The 23,128-nt window shown below is 47.2% G+C and overlaps 2 protein-coding genes across 4 annotated transcripts; one reads left to right on the plus strand and one right to left on the minus strand.

The window, feature by feature from the left end:
* Positions 1-612: 612 nt before the first annotated feature.
* On the minus strand, positions 613-14,904 carry LOC139790930 (aspartate--tRNA ligase, mitochondrial-like). 3 transcript variants are annotated; one of them, XM_071732699.1, is made up of 17 exons: positions 14,490-14,903; positions 13,407-13,506; positions 12,142-12,208; positions 11,742-11,843; positions 10,625-10,720; positions 9,536-9,659; positions 8,880-8,926; positions 8,501-8,607; positions 7,656-7,725; positions 6,930-7,109; positions 6,059-6,166; positions 4,763-4,825; positions 4,417-4,569; positions 3,398-3,616; positions 2,855-2,965; positions 2,671-2,746; positions 613-1,471 (listed from the first exon to the last, which is right to left on the minus strand). In XM_071732699.1, the coding sequence occupies exons 1-17, from the start codon at positions 14,575-14,577 to the stop codon at positions 1,284-1,286; spliced, it is 1,899 nt and encodes a 632-aa protein (XP_071588800.1). In that variant the 5' UTR covers positions 14,578-14,903; the 3' UTR covers positions 613-1,283. The 3 variants fall into 3 exon arrangements, with proteins under 3 accessions (XP_071588800.1, XP_071588801.1, XP_071588802.1); XM_071732700.1 differs by lacking the exon at positions 6,059-6,166 and having other exon boundaries at positions 14,490-14,904; XM_071732701.1 differs by lacking the exons at positions 4,417-4,569; positions 4,763-4,825; positions 6,059-6,166 and having other exon boundaries at positions 14,490-14,904.
* A 94-nt stretch (positions 14,905-14,998) lies between these two features.
* Positions 14,999-17,098, plus strand: LOC139790931 (centromere protein L-like). Its single transcript, XM_071732702.1, has 3 exons — positions 14,999-15,142; positions 15,271-15,522; positions 16,218-17,098. Exons 1-3 carry the CDS (start codon positions 15,014-15,016, stop codon positions 16,770-16,772), a joined length of 936 nt encoding a protein of 311 aa, XP_071588803.1. The 5' UTR covers positions 14,999-15,013; the 3' UTR covers positions 16,773-17,098.
* The last annotated feature ends 6,030 nt before the right edge of the window (positions 17,099-23,128 follow it).

A 23,128-nucleotide genomic window follows, 5' to 3' on the forward strand; every position in this document is an offset into this window, starting at 1 on the left:
CAGGACCACAAGACAGGATCTCCAGATCTCCAGATCCTATCTTGTAGAAGGCTTCAGCTCAGCCTCAGCTCTGACACAGCTTCCTTCCTTCCCTCTGAGCTCTGCCACTCCCTGGCAGGTGCCTCCTGCTGCCCAGCCCAGTGGGACACAGCACCTCTCCCTTGGTGCCATCCTTGTTCAGGTGCTCCCTCACCTTCCTCCTTTCCCCCCAGCAATTCTCTGCTAATTCCCTGCTTCCTTCCCAGCTCAGAGAACCTCCTGGAGTGCAGAGAGCCCGCGATGCACTGCAGAGCAGACCCAAGTGCTGCTAAAGCCCAAAACTCCATCCAGTGCTCAGCAGGTCCTGCCCTGGGGCCGTCCTGCTGCGAGCCAGGGATGAACAGAGCAAGGACTGCCTGCTGCTGCATCACTCCCTGCAGTGCCAGCAGGACCAGGAGACCCAAACAGGACTGGGAATCCATTTGTGTTTTCACAGATTCCCTGGCATCTCCTGAAGAACCCAGAGGTAACAGAAATCCAGGCTGCTTGCCCTTGTAGAGGAAGCCCAGAGCCCAGAGCCCAAAGCCCAGAGCCCAGAGCCCAGAGCCCAAAGCCCAAAGCCCAGCTCAGTCATCACATTACCAGATTAGCTTTATTTCCATCCATACAAACTCAGTGTGCTGAAAAGCACCAGGACCACAGGCCCCAAGGACAGAGCATCACCTCTTTGACGAGTGTTACAGGGACAACAAATAATAAAAACACTTCTCCTCTTTACAGAGAGAACACAGTTGCATACAACCCCCCCGTGGCAAGTTCTGGATGATCACGTATCCTCCAGCACGAGGCAAGCTGCTGGTTTCACTGAAGTTTTGCTGTGAAGTGAGCCCAGACCCACACTGCTCTATTTATTGCAGCAGTGCTCAGCTAACAGTGCCCAGGAGCAATACCAACCCTCCGCCAGGGAAGCTGACACCATCTCCCCCAGAGGAGAGGAGAAACCATTTAACAAAGGGTAGGGAAAAAAAATTAGATCCCATTGTCACTTCAGTATGATACCCCAAAGCCAACATCCTCAATATCCCATGCTGAAATTATGCTCTTTCATTTTTCTACTCCTCCTTCCTATTACCAAACCAAAGGTGAATCCCTGCTGGGGACTCCAGCAAGTCCTGAAACTGCTCTGGGACAGTGGGGTTTGCACTACCCCCCATCCCTGCTGATATTTCCTGAGCTGCATCCTAGTGCTAATAAGCTGTATCTAGCTCTGCTTAAACACACCAGCTCCCAGCACTGGCTTGAAGTCAGTTTTGCTTTGCCTCTTTTTCTTCAAGAGGCCAGGAAACTTGGATGTGATATGGCTCTAGTTCTTCTGGAGTGACATAGTCTGGAGCATTGCCCATCAGGTCCCGTCCCCTGAAGGATTTGGGGAAAGCAATGACATCTCTGATACTTGGAGCATCAACAATGAGAGAGATCAGCCTGTCAAGTCCTGGAAGCAGAAAGCAAACTGGTGAACCACTTGAGTTATGGCCCTGTAAAACTTCCTCTAAATCAAAAAAAAAAAACCCAAAAAAACCCACCAAAACCAGAAAGAGGGGGTAGGTGACATTGGTAAGGTTGAAATATAAAACTGAAACAAGTTAAGGGGAAAAGTTAATTTTGATCAGTAACAGAAAAGCAGTGTTGTCTGAAGAGCAGAAAAAACAGCAAAAGTAAGCATTTCAATATTATAAAAAATGCTGCAGCACACCAAGGGCTGTAAGACAGAAGCAGGGCCTTTGCAAAGAGAGTGTAACAAGCCAGGGCAGCTGAGCTGTAGGAACAGTCACAGCTCTGCACAAACAAACCCACTGGTCAACCAGTTCTGAAGGGTTACAAGAACCAGGAGGAATTCAGAAAAAGAACAACAGCCTCTGGGTAATCTGATGGAGGAAAATCACAGTGGAAGTCCACAGGTTAAAATTCCAACTTTGGTTTGGTTTGTTTTTTTGGGGGAAGATGTTGTTTTGGTGAGCTTTGTTGGGTTTTTTTGGTTTTTTTTTTTTTTTTTTTTTTGCTTTTTTTCTTTTTCAAAACCACAAACTTGCAAGGTTCTAAGAAAAAAGCCTGACACTGCTACAATGCTGTACAGAGCACTGCAGTGACTTCCAAGGATGCCATTCCACAACAGCTTATGCCAGCCTAGCTCAGCACTGCTGCTGCCTCCTCCTCCCCCTGACTCTGGTGTCCCACGTTCTCCTGTGCTGGCACAGGTACCAAGTCCATGCTGAGCCAGACCAGGGAGCTACTTAGCTGCCAGTTTAGCTCTCTGGATTAGTGGGGAAGGAAGGAAAAAAAAAAAAAAAAAGGTAAGGAAGAGGTGAACAAAGACTGAAAGACTTTGAGGATGAGAGGACAAGGTTGTGGCAATGACCCAGGACATGAAACACAAAATTATCATGCTGTCCCAGGCCTCTGTTTTCTTGGAGAAAGCAGCTACAGAGATGGAAGCACTGTGTAAACCCCCATGATGTTACCATGGTGGTAACATCACCAAACACCACCAACACAACAGCCATCTCTGTCAGGAGGAGACAAGGCTTTTTCTAACAAGCACAAAGCTTGCTCTGGGGATGTAACATGATAAAAAAGCCAAGGAAACCAAGAGTCACAACACACCTGCATCCTGAAGAGCTACAGAGCACTTACCTAAAGCAATTCCTCCATGAGGTGGAGCTCCAAACTCCAGTGCCTGAAGCAGATGGGAAAGTACCTCAGAGTCCTCCTGCAAAATTATGTGTGAAGAACCACAGAAGCTTCTTTCAGCACTGGAAGTGGCTAAATTAAGCATTTTAACCTCCAAGAGGAGGTTAGAGGCACCCCTAGGTGTTACCTTCAGCACTTTCTCCAGCACAAAACGCTGCAGCTCTGCACTGTGAATCCTGATGGAGCCACCTCCAACTTCACAGCCATTCAGCACGAGGTCATAGTGTTGGCTACGGACCTGCAGGAAGAAATCAAACACCCTGGCAAGGCACAGCTGCATCTGGCACCCCCGTGCACACAGGCTGCAAAAACCCAGGGACTGAAGCCATGACATCCTGCAACACCACTCAGTGGCACCTTGCAGCCCAGGTACCTGTCCTGTCAGGGGCACAGGCTGGGAATAGCACAGAACCTTTTACAAAGCTCATCAAAACCTGAAGCAACACAGGTCAGACCACAACTCCTGCCCTTAAGCAGCTCTTTTCTGTCAGCCCCTTTCAGCAGGGCACACATGGACAGTTGCCACGTGGAGCAATATGGAAGCCATCTCTTCCAAACAGACCTGTACAATGTGCAGTCCTAGGAAACTTAAAAGCCTTTTTTACACTAAAACCAGCTGCTATTTGCCTGGTTCTCCATGCCACACAGCCTGACACACGAAGCCAGTTACCTTTGTGGGATCAGAATAGAGGAGGTGGGCATCCGAGGGATGAGGTGCAGTGAAGGGGTGATGAGCAGATTCCAGCTCAGTGGAATTCTCTTCCTTGGGGAGGAAAAGGGGGAAATCTACCACCCACAGAAAGTGAAAAGCTGCAGGATCACGGAGCACCAAGCCAGCTGCTTCAAGGAGGTCAGCACTCCCCAACCTGAGGCTCCCCAAGGCAGAGCACTGCAAAGGAAGGGAGAGAATGAGACAGGGGCAGCCAGGGAAGGTGTTTGATAAAGGCAGTATCACAGACACCATCAGTTGTAATTCATCAATTTGCCTTAATCACTTTTGCCTTGTCTCTTAAAGAGCATCACCTTCCTGCTGAGGCAGCAGCAGCTCTCTGGGACTGGACAAAGGAAGATGAGCGAGGAGCTGGAAACCTCATTTTCTTCCTAATTTCCCATCTTCACAGAACTGTCCCAGACTAACTTCAAGGTCTACCCAAATGTGGATTAACTGGGCAAGTAGAGGTAAGATCTGCATTCTGCAGAGTGTGGAAATGAAGGCACAGAAAGAGGAGATGACAAAATGTTGGGTACCAAGCAAGCAGGAACCTGGTGACAAAGCAGTGCTGGGGAGGCAGTGCCTGCTGGCAGCAACACAGAGAAGGTTCTAAGCAGCAGCTGTGCTCCACTCATCTGTTCATGGGAGACAAAGTTACCTACCTGACCTTGTTTTCCAACCACTGTTCAATAGTTTAAAAATTGAGGAAAAAAAAAAAAAGGCACTGATCTGTTCTTGTTTTATATTCCAGCCTTCATTTCAGTTAGGAGTTTTTTCCAGAATTTGGGGGAAATAAAAGCAACAGGTCCACTTCATGCATTACATAAACAGTTTCTGCTTTAGCTCCAGAGAAACACAGAATCAGATGATTACCTCTTGTATTAATAAGAAGAATTAGACCAAATTGGACTCTGATAACATCAAAGCCATTGAAAGCAGCATTCAACTTGCATAACCACCCAACAAGTGTTTCCTACCACTTGCTTGTGTTCACCAGCTGCCAGCAGCACCACATCATCCACCTGCATGTTCAGCACCTGGATAAGCTCTGACTGCTGCTTCTCACCAAGAAACTTTGTGAGAAGAGACTTCAAGCTTCCATCAGGTCTGCAGATAATTTCCACGATTTCCTGAAGAAAGACAAAGAGTGACCTCAGTCCAGTGCTGCCCCCTCCTGCCTTGAAGCACCACATGCTCAGCCACAGACTCAGGCATTAAAAACTGCTCTTCTACCCTTCTCTATTTGCAAATGCCTCTACATTCACCATTGCAAATCCCTTGCCATTCACCATTCCCAGTGCCACAGCAGTGTTTCTGTCTCACCTGGTTAAACTGGGATTTTGCAGACTCCTTTAGTGACTGCAAATCTTTCTTTTTAAGATATCTCTAGGAAAAGAGCAGAAGAAGGCATATTAAACATCAACAAAATACATGGCAAGCATTGCCAGGATTCAAATCTGCTGACAAAGCTGCTTCTAAACTTCTCAGCTTCTTTTGTTTCCAGTATTTTGTTTCTCATGAGCTCTGTGGAACAGGACAGGGCCTCCAGCACCAAGCTGCAGCTTCTCCAGGGGCTCCTTTCAGGAAGGGCTCCTCTAGGTTGTACATTTGGCTGCAGTTTTTCTCCCTGCTGCCAGGGCAGGTGCAGCAGGACAGCAGATACACCTTGTGCCCAGGAACTGCCTCCAGCATGCAGGAGTGAGGCTGGGACACCCCCACTGATGGGGAAGGCACAGCTCAGTTTGGAGGAACAGAAAGAAACCAAATGGGGTGACTCCCACGTGCAAAGAAATGCAGCAGATGTGAGGACCTGCATCTCTTTTTTTTTTTTTTTTTTTCCCCATAAACTCTTACATTTAGAGGGGCCCGAGAGTCCATTTTTGCCTTACTCGAATGCACACCTTAGTGCCCCCTCGTGGGAAGCCAGGACCTTGCACTTTGTGCCAAAACGAAGGAATTCCAAGATAAAACCATGGTCAGAAGCTCCTATTCCTCAAAGAAAACTCAAGCGTTCGGGGAATTTTATTTTTCCCACACTGCCCAAGCTGCCAAGATGCCTGCAGCCAGGATGAAATCCACTTCCCTGCCAGAATACCTGGCTGCATCAGCTCATCTCCTGCACCTACTGCCAGCCTGGGGGTTGGGCTGTGACATTCTCATTAGGAAAACCTGAGTCCTGCCCACAAAAGCAGCAAATCCAAACGTCAGAAGGGTATGGAACCACCTGACTTTCTCTCACTGGTCCAGAACAGAGCTGGGCCATCACTGGTTATATTGCACCCTCTTCTCACAGGGCTCAGTTTGTTATTGAGAGGCTCATCCTTGAGAAAAGCAAGTTGAAACCCCAAGAGGCTTCCCTGGGGGGACCTGACAGCTCTGCTATCTTCCTCCCTTCACTGAGGAGGATATATTTATTATTCCTGTCCCCTACTCATCTCCATTCCCCTCTTCTAACACCACTGAGCCCAACCTGACATCAATCACAGCCAATCCCATGTTCCTGCAGGGCACTACTCCCTCAGCAACAGCAAGGAACATTTTCATACCAACAAAGGCATTCAAATTAACTTTTTATTTATGTCACATAAACAGTAAGCAGTGTGCAGAGGAATCACTCACCACTCCCTGAGGGATACAAATGGCTCTGACAGCACCGTGTGGGTAACTGAGGGCATCCTGCACAAACTGAATGTTCCACCTCCCTAACAAGTCACTGAGATCCACAATCTGAAAAAGAAGAGGTGGAAGGAAAAAGCAGAAGTGGTAGGAACAGGAAGCAAAAACCCTGCACCCGTGCCCTAGCACCTTGGCCACCATTCCCCAGGATATCTTTCCCTTGCCCAGAGAAATCAGATGGATCACAGACAAGTGAATGGGACCAAGCTGGAATAACCACTGGGAGGCAAGACAGGAAAACTGGAGATGGTGACATCCCACTACACTCAGGGGAGCTCAGCACTGGAAAAGAAATCCCCAAGTCAATTCCTGGGGAAATACATAATGTTTTCTTGCTTCTCAGCACAGCTCCTCTCAATAGATTTGTCAGTACTCTTATTTCATACTTTTACACCCTCACTTCACAGACAGTGTGTACAGCCAGCCACAGCTGGTTATCCTGAAAGTAACTTCAGGCCACTGAAAGGCTGGAGAAGCCTGGCTCATGAAACATGCTGACCAGGAGTATGCTTCGAGGGCAGTACAGAAGAACACTTATGGTATCTGGGGATCCCTCATGGACTCCTGTTCCTACAACAGTCAAGACACGTTGCTGCCTAACACTCCATTATATTTTATTCTAAATATTGTAAAAACATACATTTTCCCACAAACAAATAATCAAACCCTCTTTTCTCCAAGAAAGGATGATCTGTACAAAGCAGTAACAATGGGATAGATATGCTGGGTAAGTTACAGCATTGAGAACTCCAAGCAATCACCTATACATGATTTAACCAAAGAAACTGCAAGTTTCCAATGAGCAAATCCTCACCTTCATCCCAAAACGAGTGTCTGGTTTATCTGTCCCATAGTCAGCCAGTGCCTCCTCATATGTCATGGAAGGGAAAGGAGCTGTAATGGAGCCTCTTTCCTCAGGCCAGGAATATTGCAGGAGGCCTTCTATCAGTCTCTGGATCCCAGCTTGGTCTACAAATGACATCTCTATATCTATCTTAAAAAAAGAAAGCAAGAGGGGGGGATTCCACATCAGCAACAGGTTTTGCCTTGACACTGTCACTTGCAGCTTTTAATTACAAAATACAGCATAAAAAATTATACTACAGAAAAGCACAGGATGATTGCATCAGACTGAGGGTGTGTGTGCTTCTGAGCTCACTGCAGATGACTCAGACAACAACCTCCTCAGAGACCTGAATGAGGTAATGATGACAGGGACAGAGCAAAAAACCTTGGATGAATGAACAAGGCTGACTCTGCCTGGGATGTCAAGGCTGAGGATCAGGATGCCTGAGCCAGCAGGACAGGACATGATTGCACCATCAGGCACTACTGCAACACAACTCCCACGTCCAAGGAGTCAGTCAGGGACAGCACCCACTCCAGGCACATCCATAACAGCTCCGAGGGGGCTGCATCTGCAAACAACACCGTGCCCCCCGGGCAGCACAAAAGCTGGCAGAAAGCAGGGCATCAGATGGGAAAAGAGCACGAGCTGTCTGGAGTGAGGGGAGGGCAAAAGGTGGGGTGAGGTGGTTACCTGGGTGAACTCAGGCTGCCTGTCAGGTCGTGAGCCTTCATCTCGGTAGCAGCGAGCAACCTGGAAGTACCTGCAACAGCACTTCCCTTAGGCAGCAATTTAAAGCACCCTAAATTAAGTTGTGCCTATAGAATTTATCATTAAAAAATTAATAAAAAGGTCTGTTCCCTTTGCAGCTGATGATCGTGGCCCTGGTTGTACCCATCCCCTCAAAAGCCTGGGATTTTGAGAAAAAACAACTGTCTCAGCAGCTCTGTCATCTCCAGAGCTGGAGGCAGGGAGGTCCCCAGGGAGCTGTGTCCCAGCAGGGCCACACACAACCCCTTTCCCACCTTCTGCTCCAAACCTGGACAGCACACCAAGGGCCATACAAAACTCACTCACAAGCAAACCCTGGGCTGCAGTTCTCTGCATGAACAACTGTTTCCCTCTCCTTCAGTCTGATCTGGAGGAACAAGCCCAGTTAAAAGCTTTGCACTCATGCACCCTGAGAACATACTTCCCACATCTCAGTCCTGCTGAGCTGCTCAGACTCATCTCTGATAGTTCTGTAGGTTACCCTTGGAAAGGCTTCTATCATGCACCTGATTTTCTGCCCTTCAGGCACAACCAGATCAGGTTTCCACTGAAAACAACCAACAGTGAAGGTTTCAGCCCCCAAATAGGATCCATTTACTACTGCAGAGAGGCATCATGGCTGAGGGGAAAAGGCTCTGGGCTTACCTGGAAAGCCCCAAGGATTTATTCCTCTCCCAAACACAGTACCCTTGGACAGTAAGATTTTGGGGAAGTACCTAAAACCTTGGACAGGACATGCAGAGGACAGGAGTCCAAAAACCACTTACCTGTCCAGGCCTCCAACCATGAGGAGCTGCTTGAACTGCTGTGGACTCTGAGGCAGAGAGTAGAACTTGCCAGCTTCCCTCGAGGGCACAAGGAATTCTTTTGCTCCCTGGCATCCAAAACAAGAGCAAAGCTTTCATGGCTCAGCAGGGAGGCAGCCTCCATTCCCTGGCAGAGAAAAGTGCCTCGAAGAAAATCACACCCAACTCAAGATGCCACCTCTCCCCTTCCACACCCTCTACATTTACAAGCATGCATTTATCATAACAAAAACCTGCACAGGAGCTTAGTGAGGGAACAGCAATGAAGGCAGAGTAGCTAGTGACAAAAATTCAACCATGAACTGCAGGAGGCTAAAGGTATTACTAAGAGAATACATACCCCTGGGGTCCTTTTGAAGAGAGTTGGAGTTTCTACATCCACAAACCCTGAAGAACAAACATTTGCTTCAGACACACAGGAGGAACTGGTGTGACACTAAGTGTAAGGTTAGTCTGCAAAACAGCTCATCCAGCATGCCCTGGAGCCTCAAAATCTACAGAGTCTGATGCTTCTCAGAATAACTTGTTTAATGAGAGATTTGAAGGCTCTGGACTGTTCATCCTTCCAGATCTGTTGATAAAGGAGGACTCCAGATAGGCTACAAACCTATCCATTTTGAACTAGGCTTTACTGTTCCAGAAGGCACCTCCTGACTTCAAGATAAGCAAAAGGCCTACCAGAAATCCATCCCTTTGACACACCACAAGTTGGCTCACCAAAAGAAGACAACTGCCTGCAGAAGGCCTTTCCTCACTGCACACAGCTCACTCCAAACAACTTATTTGGAGCAGGCTGAGAGATTCCAGCCTACTTTCTTCTTCAGACCTCCCAACATCCCTCTGTTGGGATCCCTCTGAAGACCCCACAGCAAGCAGACACATCCTTAACAAGTGGGACCAGCTTGGACTGGCAAGCTGATTCACAGCCTCTCCCAGCAGAGGAAGGGAGGGCTAAAATGGTGTTCGCTGCCCACTGTGCTCCCAGCAGGCTCTTACCATGGAGGTTACAGAGGAATTCCCTCATCCTCATCACCACCTGGGACCTCAGCCTCAGGTTGTGCTGCAGGGGGAAGCTGCGCAGGTCCAAGTAGCGATACTGCATCCGCAGGGCCTCTGACTTCTGAGGAGGAGAGAACTGGGCTTAACAGACAAAATTCAAATTACATGCCCAGTGAAGCTGCTTCCTAAAGTCACAGGACAAAAGGCAGATGCTAAAAAAGGACCCTGCTCCATTGCCATGACCCACCCACTGCCCATAACCTATAGAGATGAGCATCAGCCACTGGGTGGGTTTCCCTCCATGCCATTACTCTGAAAAAACACCAGCAGACCAAAAATAAGCCTCAATAAAGCTCAGGATTTCAGCCCTCCTTATTCACAGTCCACTGCAACAGACTGAAACATTCTTCCTCGTGATTTTTTGGGGAAGTACCTAAAACTTTTGGGGAAGTACCTAAAGGCAGAGAAGCAGTGTCACATACAGATCTAAAGTAACAACTACATGGTGATAAACCCTTATTACAGACAGGTAAAAAGTATAGCAGCTGATGGGAATTATCCAGGACCTGTAACAGAGAAATAACAGGACCTAGTTCTTCCAATTCCAACACCTATGCATCAGTCACACTCTGAACAGCACAGCTATCTTCAGTTAACAGTGATGCCTCTCCTGCACCATGCACAAAGACACCACCTGCACCAAAACCTAAACCTCTGAGGACATTGTGTACTTACAGAGGGAGAAAATCCTCTGGCTGTCCAGAGAAGAGTGAGCACCCTGGCCTTAAAACAAAGCAGCACGTTGACAGCTTGTGTTTCACCCTCCCAAAAAAGCCAGCATAGCCTGATTTCTTTCACTCTTCCCTTTACCATCCACACTAACAGTGATATCTGAAAACCCTGTGCACTGGAATCATTCAAGCCCTGCTTTCTGATTACCTCTCATCAGAAATACATCCTCACAGCTACTACACAGTACCTCTATTTTAAATACCACCCTCCCCTCCAAGAAGAGCTGAGAGAACCAAATGGAGCTCTCAGATGTTTTGTCATCACATTCCCAATTTATTAGAAAAACACAGACACCTTGACAAAATCCTTGAGTTCAAAAGGTAGCTTCTTGGAAGAGTTTAGGATCTCTGCAGTCTCTGCCTTCACTTCAATATCCCCTGTTGGCATTTTCTGGATCAAAAAGGCAAGAGAAAAATAGATTCAAAACGTGGAGAAAACAATTAGACAAGGGTATTTCACAGATGGTTAAGGGAAAAGAAAAGAAACCCATGTGATTATCCTCCCTGCCTTCTAACACAGTGTAACTCAGAGAACTTCTCTCAAGGAGAGATTTCACACAGATTTCCCTTCTGTTCAGAAAAACACCTTATGAAAGATGGGATGGTCTTTCCCAGTACTATACTGATCATCTCTCCAAGAAAGATAACTCCTGTTCATTTGCCTTTGAAAGCCATGATGGGCACAGAGGACCAGCCAGGCACAGATTTCTAGGGCACATGCATTTGGACAAAACACTTGTTCCATTAGCTTCAATGAAACCATGCAGAATGCACTTTACTGTGCATTAGCAGCATCACACAAAATGATACATGATTAAAAGAAATAAAAGCATGGCTTGAAGCCTGCATTATTTATGGCCATCTGTAAATGGTCATAGCAAAAAAAAAAAAAAAAAAAACAACCCCAAAACCTGTCATCTGAGAAAAAAAACATGGTGAAAAACCCAGGTTCTCTTTTCAGGCCTGCCAATGATGGGATCCATACAACTGTAACAGAGCAATCTGTGGCTAATTACAGTGAGAGCTGAGGAATGCACAACATGAAGCAAAGCTGTTAGACCTCTGTTTCCCAAACAACTAGAGCTGCAAAATCTATCACCAGTGAGAAAAAGGACATCACATGCTGTAGAACATATAATGACATTTATTTTCATGAGAAAGAAATTATCTCAGCCCCACTCTGAGAGCATGGAAAAGCTCACCATTATCCTTTCCAAGGGATCCAACTTCATTGCTGAGTGTCTGATGTGCTCTGAGGTGCTCCTAGGTTATGTGTCATAGTTCTTTTCCTCACAGTACCTGATAACAGGCTGCCCCACACCCAGAACCCATGGCAAACCCCCCCAAATTCCTGCTCTCCAGTGCTCTTTTCCAGAAGGAATAAAAACCCTGAGAGACTCCCATTTTCTCACCGGGTTCTCCTGCCCTGGGGGACGAGGGGACACAATTCCAGTCACTCTCACAACAGACTCCACTGGGGCACTAGACAAGAGCTTCTTCACGTGGGAATGTGCCTTCAAGAAGATGCCAACATCTCACAGAAATTCAAAGCACAAGACAAGTGCCCCATGCTCAAGGGCCTCATTTTATCAGTTTGTATTCCTCACGATGCACAGGAAACAGCATTAATGTTCCCTCTGAGGTTTCAGATCAGTGCTCTCATAATGCTTAGGTCTACTTGTGACTCTGAGCACTCCAGGCTCCCAAGTACCTTTCTGCTCTCCATGACTGAGAGACCCAAAGCACAAAACAAAAGCAAAAATAAAACCCAAACCCAAAACAAAAGAGACTCAATATTTTGGTAGCACTTACCTCATCCTGTGGAATTACGATCTGGGTCAGTCCCTGGAAATCCCTCAGAATTAGAAACAGGCCTTGTCTGATCCATGAAAAACACAAAAGGAAAATGTTATTTCAACAGTTCAGCAGTCTCCTGGTTTTTTAAGACAAAGCATGTGGCAACTGGCTACTTTCTGTACCTTGTATCTTGCCTTGTATCTCATCTCAAAGTATTTCCAAGTAATGAACGTACAAATACTTTTCCCACACCTGAATCCTATCTGAACAATTTGTTTCCTATTTTGCCCAGCCACAGACAAGCACCATGCAAACACCCAGGAGTGGCAGGATTTAAATTTGAATATTAATCCAGAATATTTATTTGAATATAAATCCCTGCAGAGCAGGGATTATGAACACGTGCCATTTCCTGCTCCTTCAGATAAACACATACAGATAAGCAACAAAACTGAAGCTCACATGGATACAACAAAAAGAATAAATCCAAACACAATCAAGAAGCTGTCAAACACCACACACTGGCTGACTTCAAAAGCAAGAGGGCAACAACCTCACTGCCATAATCCTAACTCTGTTTCCTGGAACTCCAGCCTTAGTTGTTCAAAAAAAAAGATGCTCAAGACCACCTAAAAAACACCACTGCAGAATTATGCCAGATTAAAAACAGCCTCTCCAGGCTGAAAATGCAAAAGGTGACTTCTGAGTCACACTGATTTCATCCAGCCCTAATGCCTCTCTCCACTTTGTAAGGATATCCTCAGAACAGAACATTTCAGAGCACTGTTCTGTGCAGACTGCTTTTCACATGGATTTAACAAAATGTTCAGCTCCATTAGGAGTGATTACACCACACCACCCAGAGCAGACTATGGAATCAACACTCTGCTTACTACCTTCTCTTATTATTTCTTTTGAGTTTAAATACGCATCATGAGACAATAAAGCAAGTGGCATCATTTGCTTAAAATTTAGGGGGCAATACATGAAAAAATGTACTTGCTCACAGCTGTTAGAATTGTTGTAAGTATGCTGTTACTTGTTTTCTCTCCAATACAACAAGGGTAATAATATTTAACAGCTCTACAGTGTTGTAATGAGGGTCAACTAGCATCTGTATCTGATCTGGCACAGTTCTGAACCTTTTTTACTTGAGAAGTGACTATGGATATAAAAAAAACCTGAAGCATTAAAAAAAAAAAGTGTTTGAATCTGTGCCTAGCACATACACTGGAGGTGGTAAATAAGTATTTCTGCTTTCACTTTTCCTTTGAGTTCACCTTTGGTACTGAACCCATCCATAGAGCGTGACCTCCTGTCCCACGTGAGCAGAACGCAGCTCTCCACAAGTGTTGGTCCGAGTGACAAAGCTGTTGAAGTCTTGAATAAAAATAATAATTTCTTCTGTGATTCGTGCAGACAAGCCAGGCAAAACAGCCAGAGCTCCCACAACCACCAATATGCTTTAGACATACACAAAGAAATTACTTACTTCAGGTACCTCCAGTACAACTCCTGTGACCATAGGACATAAACACAGTTATGAAATTATTCTGAACAATTTTTAAGGGGATTTTTAATTACTGTGTCTCAGTCCAGCTTTCATACAGGAATCTGAACAGTCCTGCTGCAAACCACTGCCCTGCAAATTTAAGGGAAAGGAAAGCTGCAGCTGAGTCCTGAGGCACCCAAACAACCCCACACCTGAAGACACAGCAGAACAGGGGCTTGGCAAGCCCACCCTGCACCATCCTGACACCCACCAGCTGGGCAGCATCCGAAGTTTCCTAACTGCTAATAATGGTAAAAAGGCCTAAGCCATGACTACAGAAGATTTTCCGCAGACCCAAATGTAGCTGGCATCATGACTTAAGTTATGAAAGTGAACACGTCTCAAAGAAGGTGCTGGTTCCAGCCTGCAAGGCAGTGTCTGGAGGATATTTGCCCCAGAGGTGTGGGTGTCTGCAGGCACTGCCCTGCCTTGCTGCCTCCATCACGTTCTGCTGAGGAGCAGAGGGCAAGGTTTGTACAGACTGTGTGCTGCAGAAATGGAAAAAAAGGGAAAATTAGAGCTGGGGGGGGAGCTGGGGATAAGTTAGACAAAGTGGTTTTGATGTGCTTTGCATCACAATCCACTGCGAGATGCCGAGAGTTAAAACCGTAACGTGGAGCAGACCCACGTGAAAACGACCCGGAAAAAAAACCTGTTTAATCACGAGTGCGTCCTCTGCAGCCCACCGTGACCTGCATCCACCCTCAAAAAAAAAAAAAAAAAAAAAAAAAAAGGAAACCAAACCAAACCAAAACCCAAGGCAAACCACAAAAGAGGCGTCGGAACCACAACCAAACCCCTCGGTTCTCACCTGGGACCCCCGGTACCGCTCGGTGCAGAGCCCGGGCCAGGGCCGGCAGCGCCCGGGGCAGCACCCGCAGCAGGCGGGGAAGGGCCATGGGCTGAGCAGCACAAACCTGGGAGGCTCCAGGGATAACGAGAGAGGGGAGAGAACCCCGAGAGCAGCCTCCCGACACAGGGCAGCCCTGACGGAGAGGGCAGCGGCGGGAAGGAGAGGAGGGCAGCGGCACGGAGCTGAGCTCCGGCGGTCAGGGAGCGGCAGGAAGGGCCGCAGCAGCCGGGCTGCTCCTCCCGGCCTCGGCAGGGAGCGGGAGCCTCAGCCGGGCTGACGGAGCCGCCTTCCGCCCCGCACTTCCATGGCGGAGGAGAGTAGGGAGGGAGGAAAAGGGAAGGGGGAGGAGGGATGAGGTAACGGGGAGGAGGGATCAGGGATGAGGGAGCGCGGCTCCGCCTCACGCTCCGCGGGGGCAGACGGGAAGGGCGTTCAAACGGCGTCCGGCGGGGAGCTGCGCGGGGCCGGGCCGGGGTTCGGCCATGGAGGGGGCAGAGGGAGCGGCCCGGCGGCGGCAGATCCTGGGGCGGCTGTCCCGGGGCCCCGCGTTGGGACGGGCCCAGAGCCGGTTCGGGCTCAGCCCCAGCAGCCGGGTGCTGCCGCGCTCCCAGGTCGGGCTGGCGGTGGCGGGGCCTGCTCCTCGTCCCCATGGGGGGGACACGGGGTTTGGGGGCGAGCCCCAAGGGGGGAGATCTTCTTGCTGTTGGGTTTCAATTTGTTTTTGTTTATTTATTTTCAGGCAAGCGGCGATCCCCAGAGGATCGCGTTTTTACTGCGAAAGCAGTGGTCCCTGTACAGCGTGACCCCTCTGTACCGGTTCTGCGAGGCCCGGCTGCGGGACTACGGGCGCCAGCTCGGTGCCTTCATTGCTGCCGAGAGGCAGAAGGGGCTGGCGGTGGAGGTAGGAGTGGAGCTGGATGTCAAGGTGGCTGTCTCCTGCCTCCCGGACCTGAAGGGCAGCGAACAAGACCAGGCTGCCCTCCTCCTGCAGGTAAGGATCCTCCTGGCAGCTCTGGAGAACTCCCCTTGGCTCTCAGCCTTCCACAGAGAGCTTCTGCTGTCATCAAATACCCGGGTCTTTTAAAAAAGAAACCCACCCTAAATCCTAGCTGTAGTACCTGTCAGGATTTCATGGCAGTGTTTTTTAACTGGAACAGAGTATCTCATAAGCAGTGAATGTGTTTAATTGTGATTTTGAGTTCGACTTTCTCACAGGACCAGAGTAAGACTATGAGGTGAAAGCCTCTTTTTAGCTCACCATGTCAGTTTGCTGTAAAAACTTGAACAGGTACATTTCCTGGGTGAAGCTGGTGTAATCCTACATCCCGATCTCATTGCTCGAGTCTAATGAACATTTCTGAGATGCTTTGCCTCACGTGGAAGAGGCCAAGTTCAAGATGGCAAGAGGTATAAGGATGTTCCAGTGGGTTGGCTCTTATTAAGCAACTTAAACTGGGATTTCGGGACTGTTCCTAGTGAAGTGCTTTTCCCACTCTTTTCAACCAAATTCCATATACTTAGGGGGGGGGTTTAATGGATGGACTCAACATGAGCTTTACAGAAATGGATGTTGTGTGCAAGGTCTTGAGAAAAATCTTCTACCAAACACTTGAAGTCATAAACAAACAAAAAACCCTCAAGCCTGCTCCGTAGCGCTCAAGTATTTCTTTTCTCCATCCATTTCAGCTTTCTACAAGATCACCAACTTCTAAAAAGAACTCAGAAGACAAGGTGGTGTGGTTGGGGTGGTTCTGCTGTGTGGCTGGGGATGACCTTTCCGAGAACTTGCCCGAGGACTTCACTTGTCTGCCTCTGTTCCTGGTGCACGGGGCCGAGCGTTACACGGCCATCGTTGGGGGGTGGTTCCAGAAAACTTTTGACTGCTACTTCAGGCGTTTGACCATCAGCCCCCTGAGCCTCAGCTGGATGGCAGCAATGTGGGCTGGCTGCAAAGAGGACAAAGCCACCTCTGCCATGGAACTCCTTTTCTCTGTCCCCTGCCTGCCCCAGCCTCTGGATATTTCCTATGCTATTCACGCAGAGGATGCCAAAGCGCTGTGGGACACGGTCCAAAAGACTCCAGGAGAGATCACTCAAGAGGAGGTGGATGTCTTTATGGACTGCCTGTGCTCTCACTTCCACAGGCACTTCAAGATATACTTGTCAGCTACAAAACTGGTCAAAGTTTCTACAGCGATTGCCTCAGCACACTCTGATGGCATCGTAAAGGTGAGGGTTTGAGTAGCACATTGTCCTCCCTCATGCTGGAAAGCATCTCCTCATTTTGGCCTTTGGTAGGGCAACTGCAAACCACTTCATGGTGGTGTGAACATGGCCTGTTTTCACCTGTAGGAGTTTAAAAGTGGCTGAAACAAGTTGTTATGTTGCAGGTAAGTTAACACATGGGATACTCCACTGAAGAGGCTTTCTGAAGAAGGGTTCTCTTAACACAATAAGTGTGTCTTGTGTAAACTCTGCTCTGGCTCTCCCATCATGGTAATACTGAGTTCAAATCAGACATATATTCAGAAATCAGATATATATTCAGTATGGGAAAATAGGCTTATACTGCAATTTTTGACATGTTTGTTGTCTGACATGTCTTTTTCTTTCTTGCAGTTTTTTCAAAGCCAATACCTAACTGGAGTGCTGATGTTACTGACTAGCAATCTCTCAGATACAGTGAGAGTCATTCCAGCAAATCTTCATGCTAAGGACACTTACCCTTGGAAGATGCATGTTCAGAGACTGACTGGGAACACACTCCTGCCCCATTTTCTTTCCTGGTGGCTGGCTGAAGTTGGAGTCAAACTCCTGCACTCAACTCCATGTCCAGCTGTAATCCAACGTCCTGCACAGCAAAGCCAAGCTGACACTTTGCCCTAAGGAAGGGCTACAGTTACAAACTTTCAATAGCTTCTTAAGCACCTTTGTTTTATCGTAGTCACTGCTGATTTCTGTGTCTGTCAGTCAGCCAGGGGCTAGAAGATAAACATTCCAAACACTTGGATCCAACTTCTTGATGTGTTTTTCTGTTGTTTCAGAGCAGGTTGGTTCCCACTCAGCCTCAGCTACACAGACCTGAGCTAAACTGTGACTGATCTTGGGTCAGACAAGATGCAAAGCTAAAGCACACCTGAGAAAGGGTGCATACTCTACAAGCCAGGGCAGAAAAATCCAGGTTTCTTGACTTCCTTTCCAGCTTGCTAATGATGGTAACAGTCACAACACGTTCATCTGTGTCCCAGCTGGGCTAAGGTGAACAGTGTGAGACTGACAGCTGGCTCCTGTTTCCAGCCTGTTGGTCCTCTCAGCTGAGTTAATCCATAGGAAATGGAGGTCTGTGTACAACTATTTGTCTGATGGTTGTTGTCTTAGATGTAGCCTTGTAGGCCAGAGAGCTGCTGGGGTTGGAGCTGCAAGCAATGAGATTTTATAGATCTCTCCCCACTGCAGCAGGTAGGACTTCAGGGAGCCAGGGCACAGTGCCTGGCTCTAGCTTAAATGAGCAGAAAAAATGTTAGGATAAGTACATGCTAAATGTAATATTTTTTGTCTTGTAGTACTAAATAAAAGTTGCTATCTTTTGCCCAAGTCTGGTGCTTCTTTCCAACTAGAGCTTAGCTGACTAAAATATTTAATAAAGTATCCTGTGAGCAGCAAAACTGGGAGTTCACTTTCCTCTACAATTCACTGATAAAGGCTTCACACTCATGCAGCATCTCTAAGGTCTGGGGAGTTTGTGCTGTGACCTTGCCCCTCAGCAGGGATGCAAGTCTTCCATTCTTTGTCCAGCCACATCTTTTCAGCATTTATTTAGTCACTGAGGATTATTTATTGTCAGCTGTCACCACAAACATTCTTCATTCCTCTCCCCAGTAACTGGAGCTGGCCCAGCCCTGCACACATGTAACCCCCTCACCTGACATCACTCTCTGCCTAGTTCCTCATCTCACTGATTTCTTTCATCCCAGAAGAGCCATGCCCTTGTTTTTCAGGTTTTGTTTACTGGTTGCTGACAGATTATTTCTGCACGTAAAGGTTGTGAAGTGGTAACTCTTACCCTGACAGAAGCAGCTACACAATCTCCTGAAGGCTCTGTAATGGTTCTGCAGCTATTTGAACTCTCACTTGTGGTGTTTTATTTTCCTTTTATGAAACTCCTGAGACAAAGTTTGCTCCCCTGCTTTAGAGGAACACTGGGTAAAGCAGGAGGAGGTCTGACATAACTGACACCCAGCTCTGACTTGACACCAGGACTCTTAACACCCACAGCTTGGTTTTAATTCTAATGCTCAGCACTTCCCAATGAATTTGCATGCTTCTCAAAAAAAAAAAAAAAAATCATTTAGCCTCTTTTAACCCCTTCCTTGCCTTAAGAACAGACTATTAGCACGTGCTAATAATTAATGTCCCATGGAACACAGGAACTACAGCCATACCCAGCTCTCCAGACTGAAGCTTTGCTGCTGCTGCCTGGCTGTACAGCATTGCTGCACTGCCAAGCTCCTTTCTTCTCTTTTTTTCACATGCAGTGGGGGGAGGAGAGCTGGAGCTGGGCACAGAGCAGCCCCTGGGACTGATGTCTGCAGAAACCCAGCAGCACAAACCACACAAAAGCCTCTGCCTGCACCCAAAGGAACAAACAAAGAACAGCATAGAAGAAATTTATTAAGATAGCACTATTTATACAAGTTACTCATGCTAGAAAAAAGCATCAATGATACATGTAAACATTTGTTTACAGAATACTTGTCTTCCTTGTAAAGGTGCAAATGATCTTTGTATGTAAACACAAGAATACCAACCTTTAGGGGAAAAGGAGCTTTTAAAAAAGTTTTAATGACCCATTTATTACTGGATTGTAATTTTTACTATATTCAAGCACATTAAAATCTGAGCTACATGAATCAGATGAAGTTAAAAGAACTTAAGATGTCAATGCTGCCTTTTTCGTCTCTGGAATTTACAGGACTCTTTCAGAATCAGATTTAGTAAGGTCCAACACTGTATCAGGTGCAAAAGGTCACTCTTTCATACTCGACAGGAATTACAGTACAAACATATCAGAACCTTTGAGTTTAGAGTTCCTCCTCCTCTCCCCCAGCAGCCACTGAACCATGGCAGTTTCTCACAGTGCCAGCAAACAGTCCCTCCCCTCCCAACTCTTTCATGAGCCTCATACCTGCTCTAAACCAACACAGGTGAAGTGCAGAACACCCACCACCAGGGAGAGGAACCACCTCACCACAGTCAGTGTTTTACAGCAGGAATTCTGCAGACAGAGATGGAAGGCAGGAGGGAGCTGTAAGATGATGCTGGTGGCCAGCAGGAGCTGACTGTGGGTTTCCCATTCCAGCAAGAACCTGAGAAGTGAGCACTGGACCTAGGCTGGTCAGAATTAACAGCTGATAACCTGCACCCCAGCTTCAGGCAAGGGCTGCCATCTAGCAGGCAAGGTGAGAAGAAGGGTTCTGTAAGTCAGCAGCAGCTATTTGCTCCTAGGTTCACATCCAGGGGGGAGGGGAGAGACAAAAGCTGAACTTTTGTACCCTACACCATCCAGTCAAAAGGCATCGTTTGAAATCCTTTTCACTCTCACCCTTTTGGGGCACTTCACTGATTCAGGTCGAGAGCTGAGAGCTCCAGTTCTGCTTCTTGTCTCCAGCAAGACTGGAAGGACACTCATGGCACCCATCCTCAGAGCTTTCCTGCACTCTTAAGAGATCCTAAAACACACCACAAGGGTTGGAACCACAGCAGCTGGCAGGACACAGCCCTGCCCTGCCCACCAGCTTCTCAAGACTCCACTCACACAGGCACATATATATACATATATATATACATATAAAAATACATATATATATATATATATATATATATGCACACATACATATGTACATAAAAAGCTGGAATTCTGACGGTGAGCGATACAAAGAAAACACATGATACAAATTAACTGAAAAAATAAATATACTCTGTGCACAGAAAAGCTTCTGTGCAAAGGTGGCACCTTGCAGGTCAAGTACTTTTTTAGAAGCTCTCTGTAAATAAGGCAAAAGCAATGTTTTCTGTATCACTTTCCTTTTTTGCCCACCACACAGCTGCCACATCCCCCGTTCACACAGCAGGCTGGGAAGCAGGAAATCCTCCTCCTTGCCAGGCTCCCAGAATAGTGTGTAGTCTCCACATTGGCATTGTTTAAGCTACAGTAACTTTTACAGTTTGGTTGATTCAAAAATGTAGACTATTTAGAAAAAAATACGGACGTAAGCAACATTCCTAACTTTTGTCCAGTGGCTCCCTGGAGTCTGGCAACGTGGTCTCCCATTGGGCACACTCTGACCAGAGTCATTTTTGTCATTCCAGAGAAAAAGAGTCACCAGCAAAGGGTTACATGGGATCTTGCCCCTGCAGACCGGGGCTGCCAAGAGTTCCAGTGTCACCAAGTCTCTTCAGTTTGTCTGGGAAGGAGAAGCCAGGGCTCTTCCTGCCCCCCCAGGGGAAGCTTACCATATATGAGACTCACAGTGTGTCATTTTGATCACCCCAACTCCTCCTCCCAGCCGCTGGTAGTTCATCCCCCCATACAACCTGCAAGGACAGAACAGGCCTCAGTGCTCACTCTGCTTCAGCTCCTTCACCTCTGCACCCACCACAGGCACCCCCAGTCACCCCCAGGCACCCAGCCACCCCCAGTCACCCACAGGGACCCCCAGGGACCCACAGTCACCCCCAGCCACCCCCAGCCACCCCCAGCCACCCCCAGTTACCCCCAGGCACCCTGCTGTTCACTGGGGTTCACCCCAGGACAAGTTGGCAGCTCTCATTTTCCATCCTTCCCAGGCAGCAGCTGTATTGCTCCTGCCTTGCTGCCTCAAACCAGGAACTACTTCTTGTTTTGACACCAGGGGTTGCTGCTACTGCAGTAACCATTTGGTTTTTCCCCTCTCTTTGGTCATCTTTTCCTCTCTTACAAGGGAGGAAAGAGCTTCGCAGGCTGTGGCTGACCCTGGGCTACGTTTTGGGGAGCAGAAGAGCAAGGACAGGTTTGCTGCTTACAGTTCAACTGATTTCTTCTATATTTCTGTTACCCTGCATCCAGCTAATCCATCCAAGACGTAACAGATCTCAAGCACCATCTGTTTCTCAAAAATATGTTTCTGAAATAGTGCCTGCACTCCACATGGAAATCTCATCCCTCTAGACTCCAGCATCCCACTCACTTCAGCTGCATATTCCCCCCTGTGCCACCACAGACTGCTGGCAAGAACAGGAGAAAAAAGTTCTTCAAACAACTCCTACCAATGCAATTTGTTAAACCTGAGTTGTGTCAGAAGCACCTCTCAGTCAGGCTACACAAACTTAAAAAAAAAAAATCATTCACTGAGCAAGAAGTTCAGCAAACAGAAGGCCACAGATGATGATACTGAATGGGAAAAACCCACAGGTTAATCCCCTGAACACCCTCCTAAACCTCTGCACAGGCAGTAACTCCTAACTCCAGTAACTTCATTACTGTCACTGTCCCTGCAAGCAGCTGAAACCACCCAGCTGAGGAATACAAAGGATGTATTACTCTCTACTCAGATGGGTTACTCAGCAGTTCCACAGCCATTGTCTGGAACTCTACACACCAGGGGAAGCTCCTCCAGTGCTTCTTAGGAATGCTCACCTCACAGGGAAAGGCTTCATCTACTACTATTGCCAGGCTGGAAGCAATAAGATCATTAATTTCTTTCTATTCCCCACTGTGACCAGATCACAAAAGCAGCAAGAATACAGATGGCAGCTTGAAATTTAACACTCATTAGATTTAGGAAGAAATAACTGCTTGCAAGTATAGTTATGAGTAGGGAAGACACAGGAAAAATGGCCTTCCTGATCAGTACTCAGTTTTGATCAGCAACTTTGTATGCTTCCTCTCAGCATGTAAATCAGATGGAATTCTTCCAATTGCTGTCTTGCAGCTTTAGAGGCAAAAACCATCATATGCTCATAGAGTTCAGTTTCAGCTCCTCCCAAAAGGATCAGAGCCTCAGCTTGAAAGCAAAAAATGAGTAGGCTGGATTCTACATCATGGCTTGTGAAGCTCCTTCTGCTAAGGGCAAGTTTTATTAGAAAGCAGAAGAGACTCAGCCTAAAATAAACATATGGGATATATGTCTCTCTCCCTCTCAACATGGAACATTTTTGTTATGTTCCAAAGCAGCACTTAAAAATCAAACTGGGTTCTGTTAGAACCTTTTTGTTGCCACCCAACAAGCCTGCTAAGTCATTCCTTTTCTCTGAGCCTCTATAACCCATCTATACACCATGTTCCTACCTGCAACAGAAGCAGGAAGACTTGAATCATTAAGTGTCTGTTGAATCTGTTGGGATACTCAGATGGGAAAACCCATGGAAAACTCACTGGCATTTTACTTACAATGAAGCCAATGGCCAGAACTGAAGCATAAATCTGCAAGAAAATGTTTCTGAGCTGCCATAGCCATGGGGATGCTGTGGGTAAATGGCATACTGGGCTATTTTTCAAACTGTGATTCTCTTTCTTACACTTTCATGCCAGCCAACCCCAACCCAAGATGACCATGACC

Source organism: Heliangelus exortis, unplaced genomic scaffold (assembly GCF_036169615.1).
Source record: "Heliangelus exortis unplaced genomic scaffold, bHelExo1.hap1 Scaffold_66, whole genome shotgun sequence".
NCBI lineage: Eukaryota > Metazoa > Chordata > Aves > Apodiformes > Trochilidae > Heliangelus > Heliangelus exortis.

What these genes read in the sequence shown, in the direction of transcription:
- LOC139790930 (XM_071732699.1), bottom strand. Translation starts at nt 14,577, where the DNA reads ATGGCCCTTCCCCGCCTGCTGCGGGTGCTGCCCCGGGCGCTGCCGGCC. An exon ending in ATTCCTCTGTAACCTCCATG is followed by an intron (nt 8,927 to 9,535) that starts GTAAGAGCCTGC and finishes TTTGTTCTTCAG; the next exon opens with GGTTTGTGGATGTAGAAACT. An exon ending in TCTTCAAAAGGACCCCAGGG is followed by an intron (nt 8,608 to 8,879) that starts GTATGTATTCTC and finishes TTTGGATGCCAG; the next exon opens with GGAGCAAAAGAATTCCTTGT.
- LOC139790931 (XM_071732702.1), top strand. Translation starts at nt 15,014, where the DNA reads ATGGAGGGGGCAGAGGGAGCGGCCCGGCGGCGGCAGATCCTGGGGCGG. An exon ending in GGGTGCTGCCGCGCTCCCAG is followed by an intron (nt 15,143 to 15,270) that starts GTCGGGCTGGCG and finishes ATTTATTTTCAG; the next exon opens with GCAAGCGGCGATCCCCAGAG. An exon ending in AGGCTGCCCTCCTCCTGCAG is followed by an intron (nt 15,523 to 16,217) that starts GTAAGGATCCTC and finishes CATCCATTTCAG; the next exon opens with CTTTCTACAAGATCACCAAC.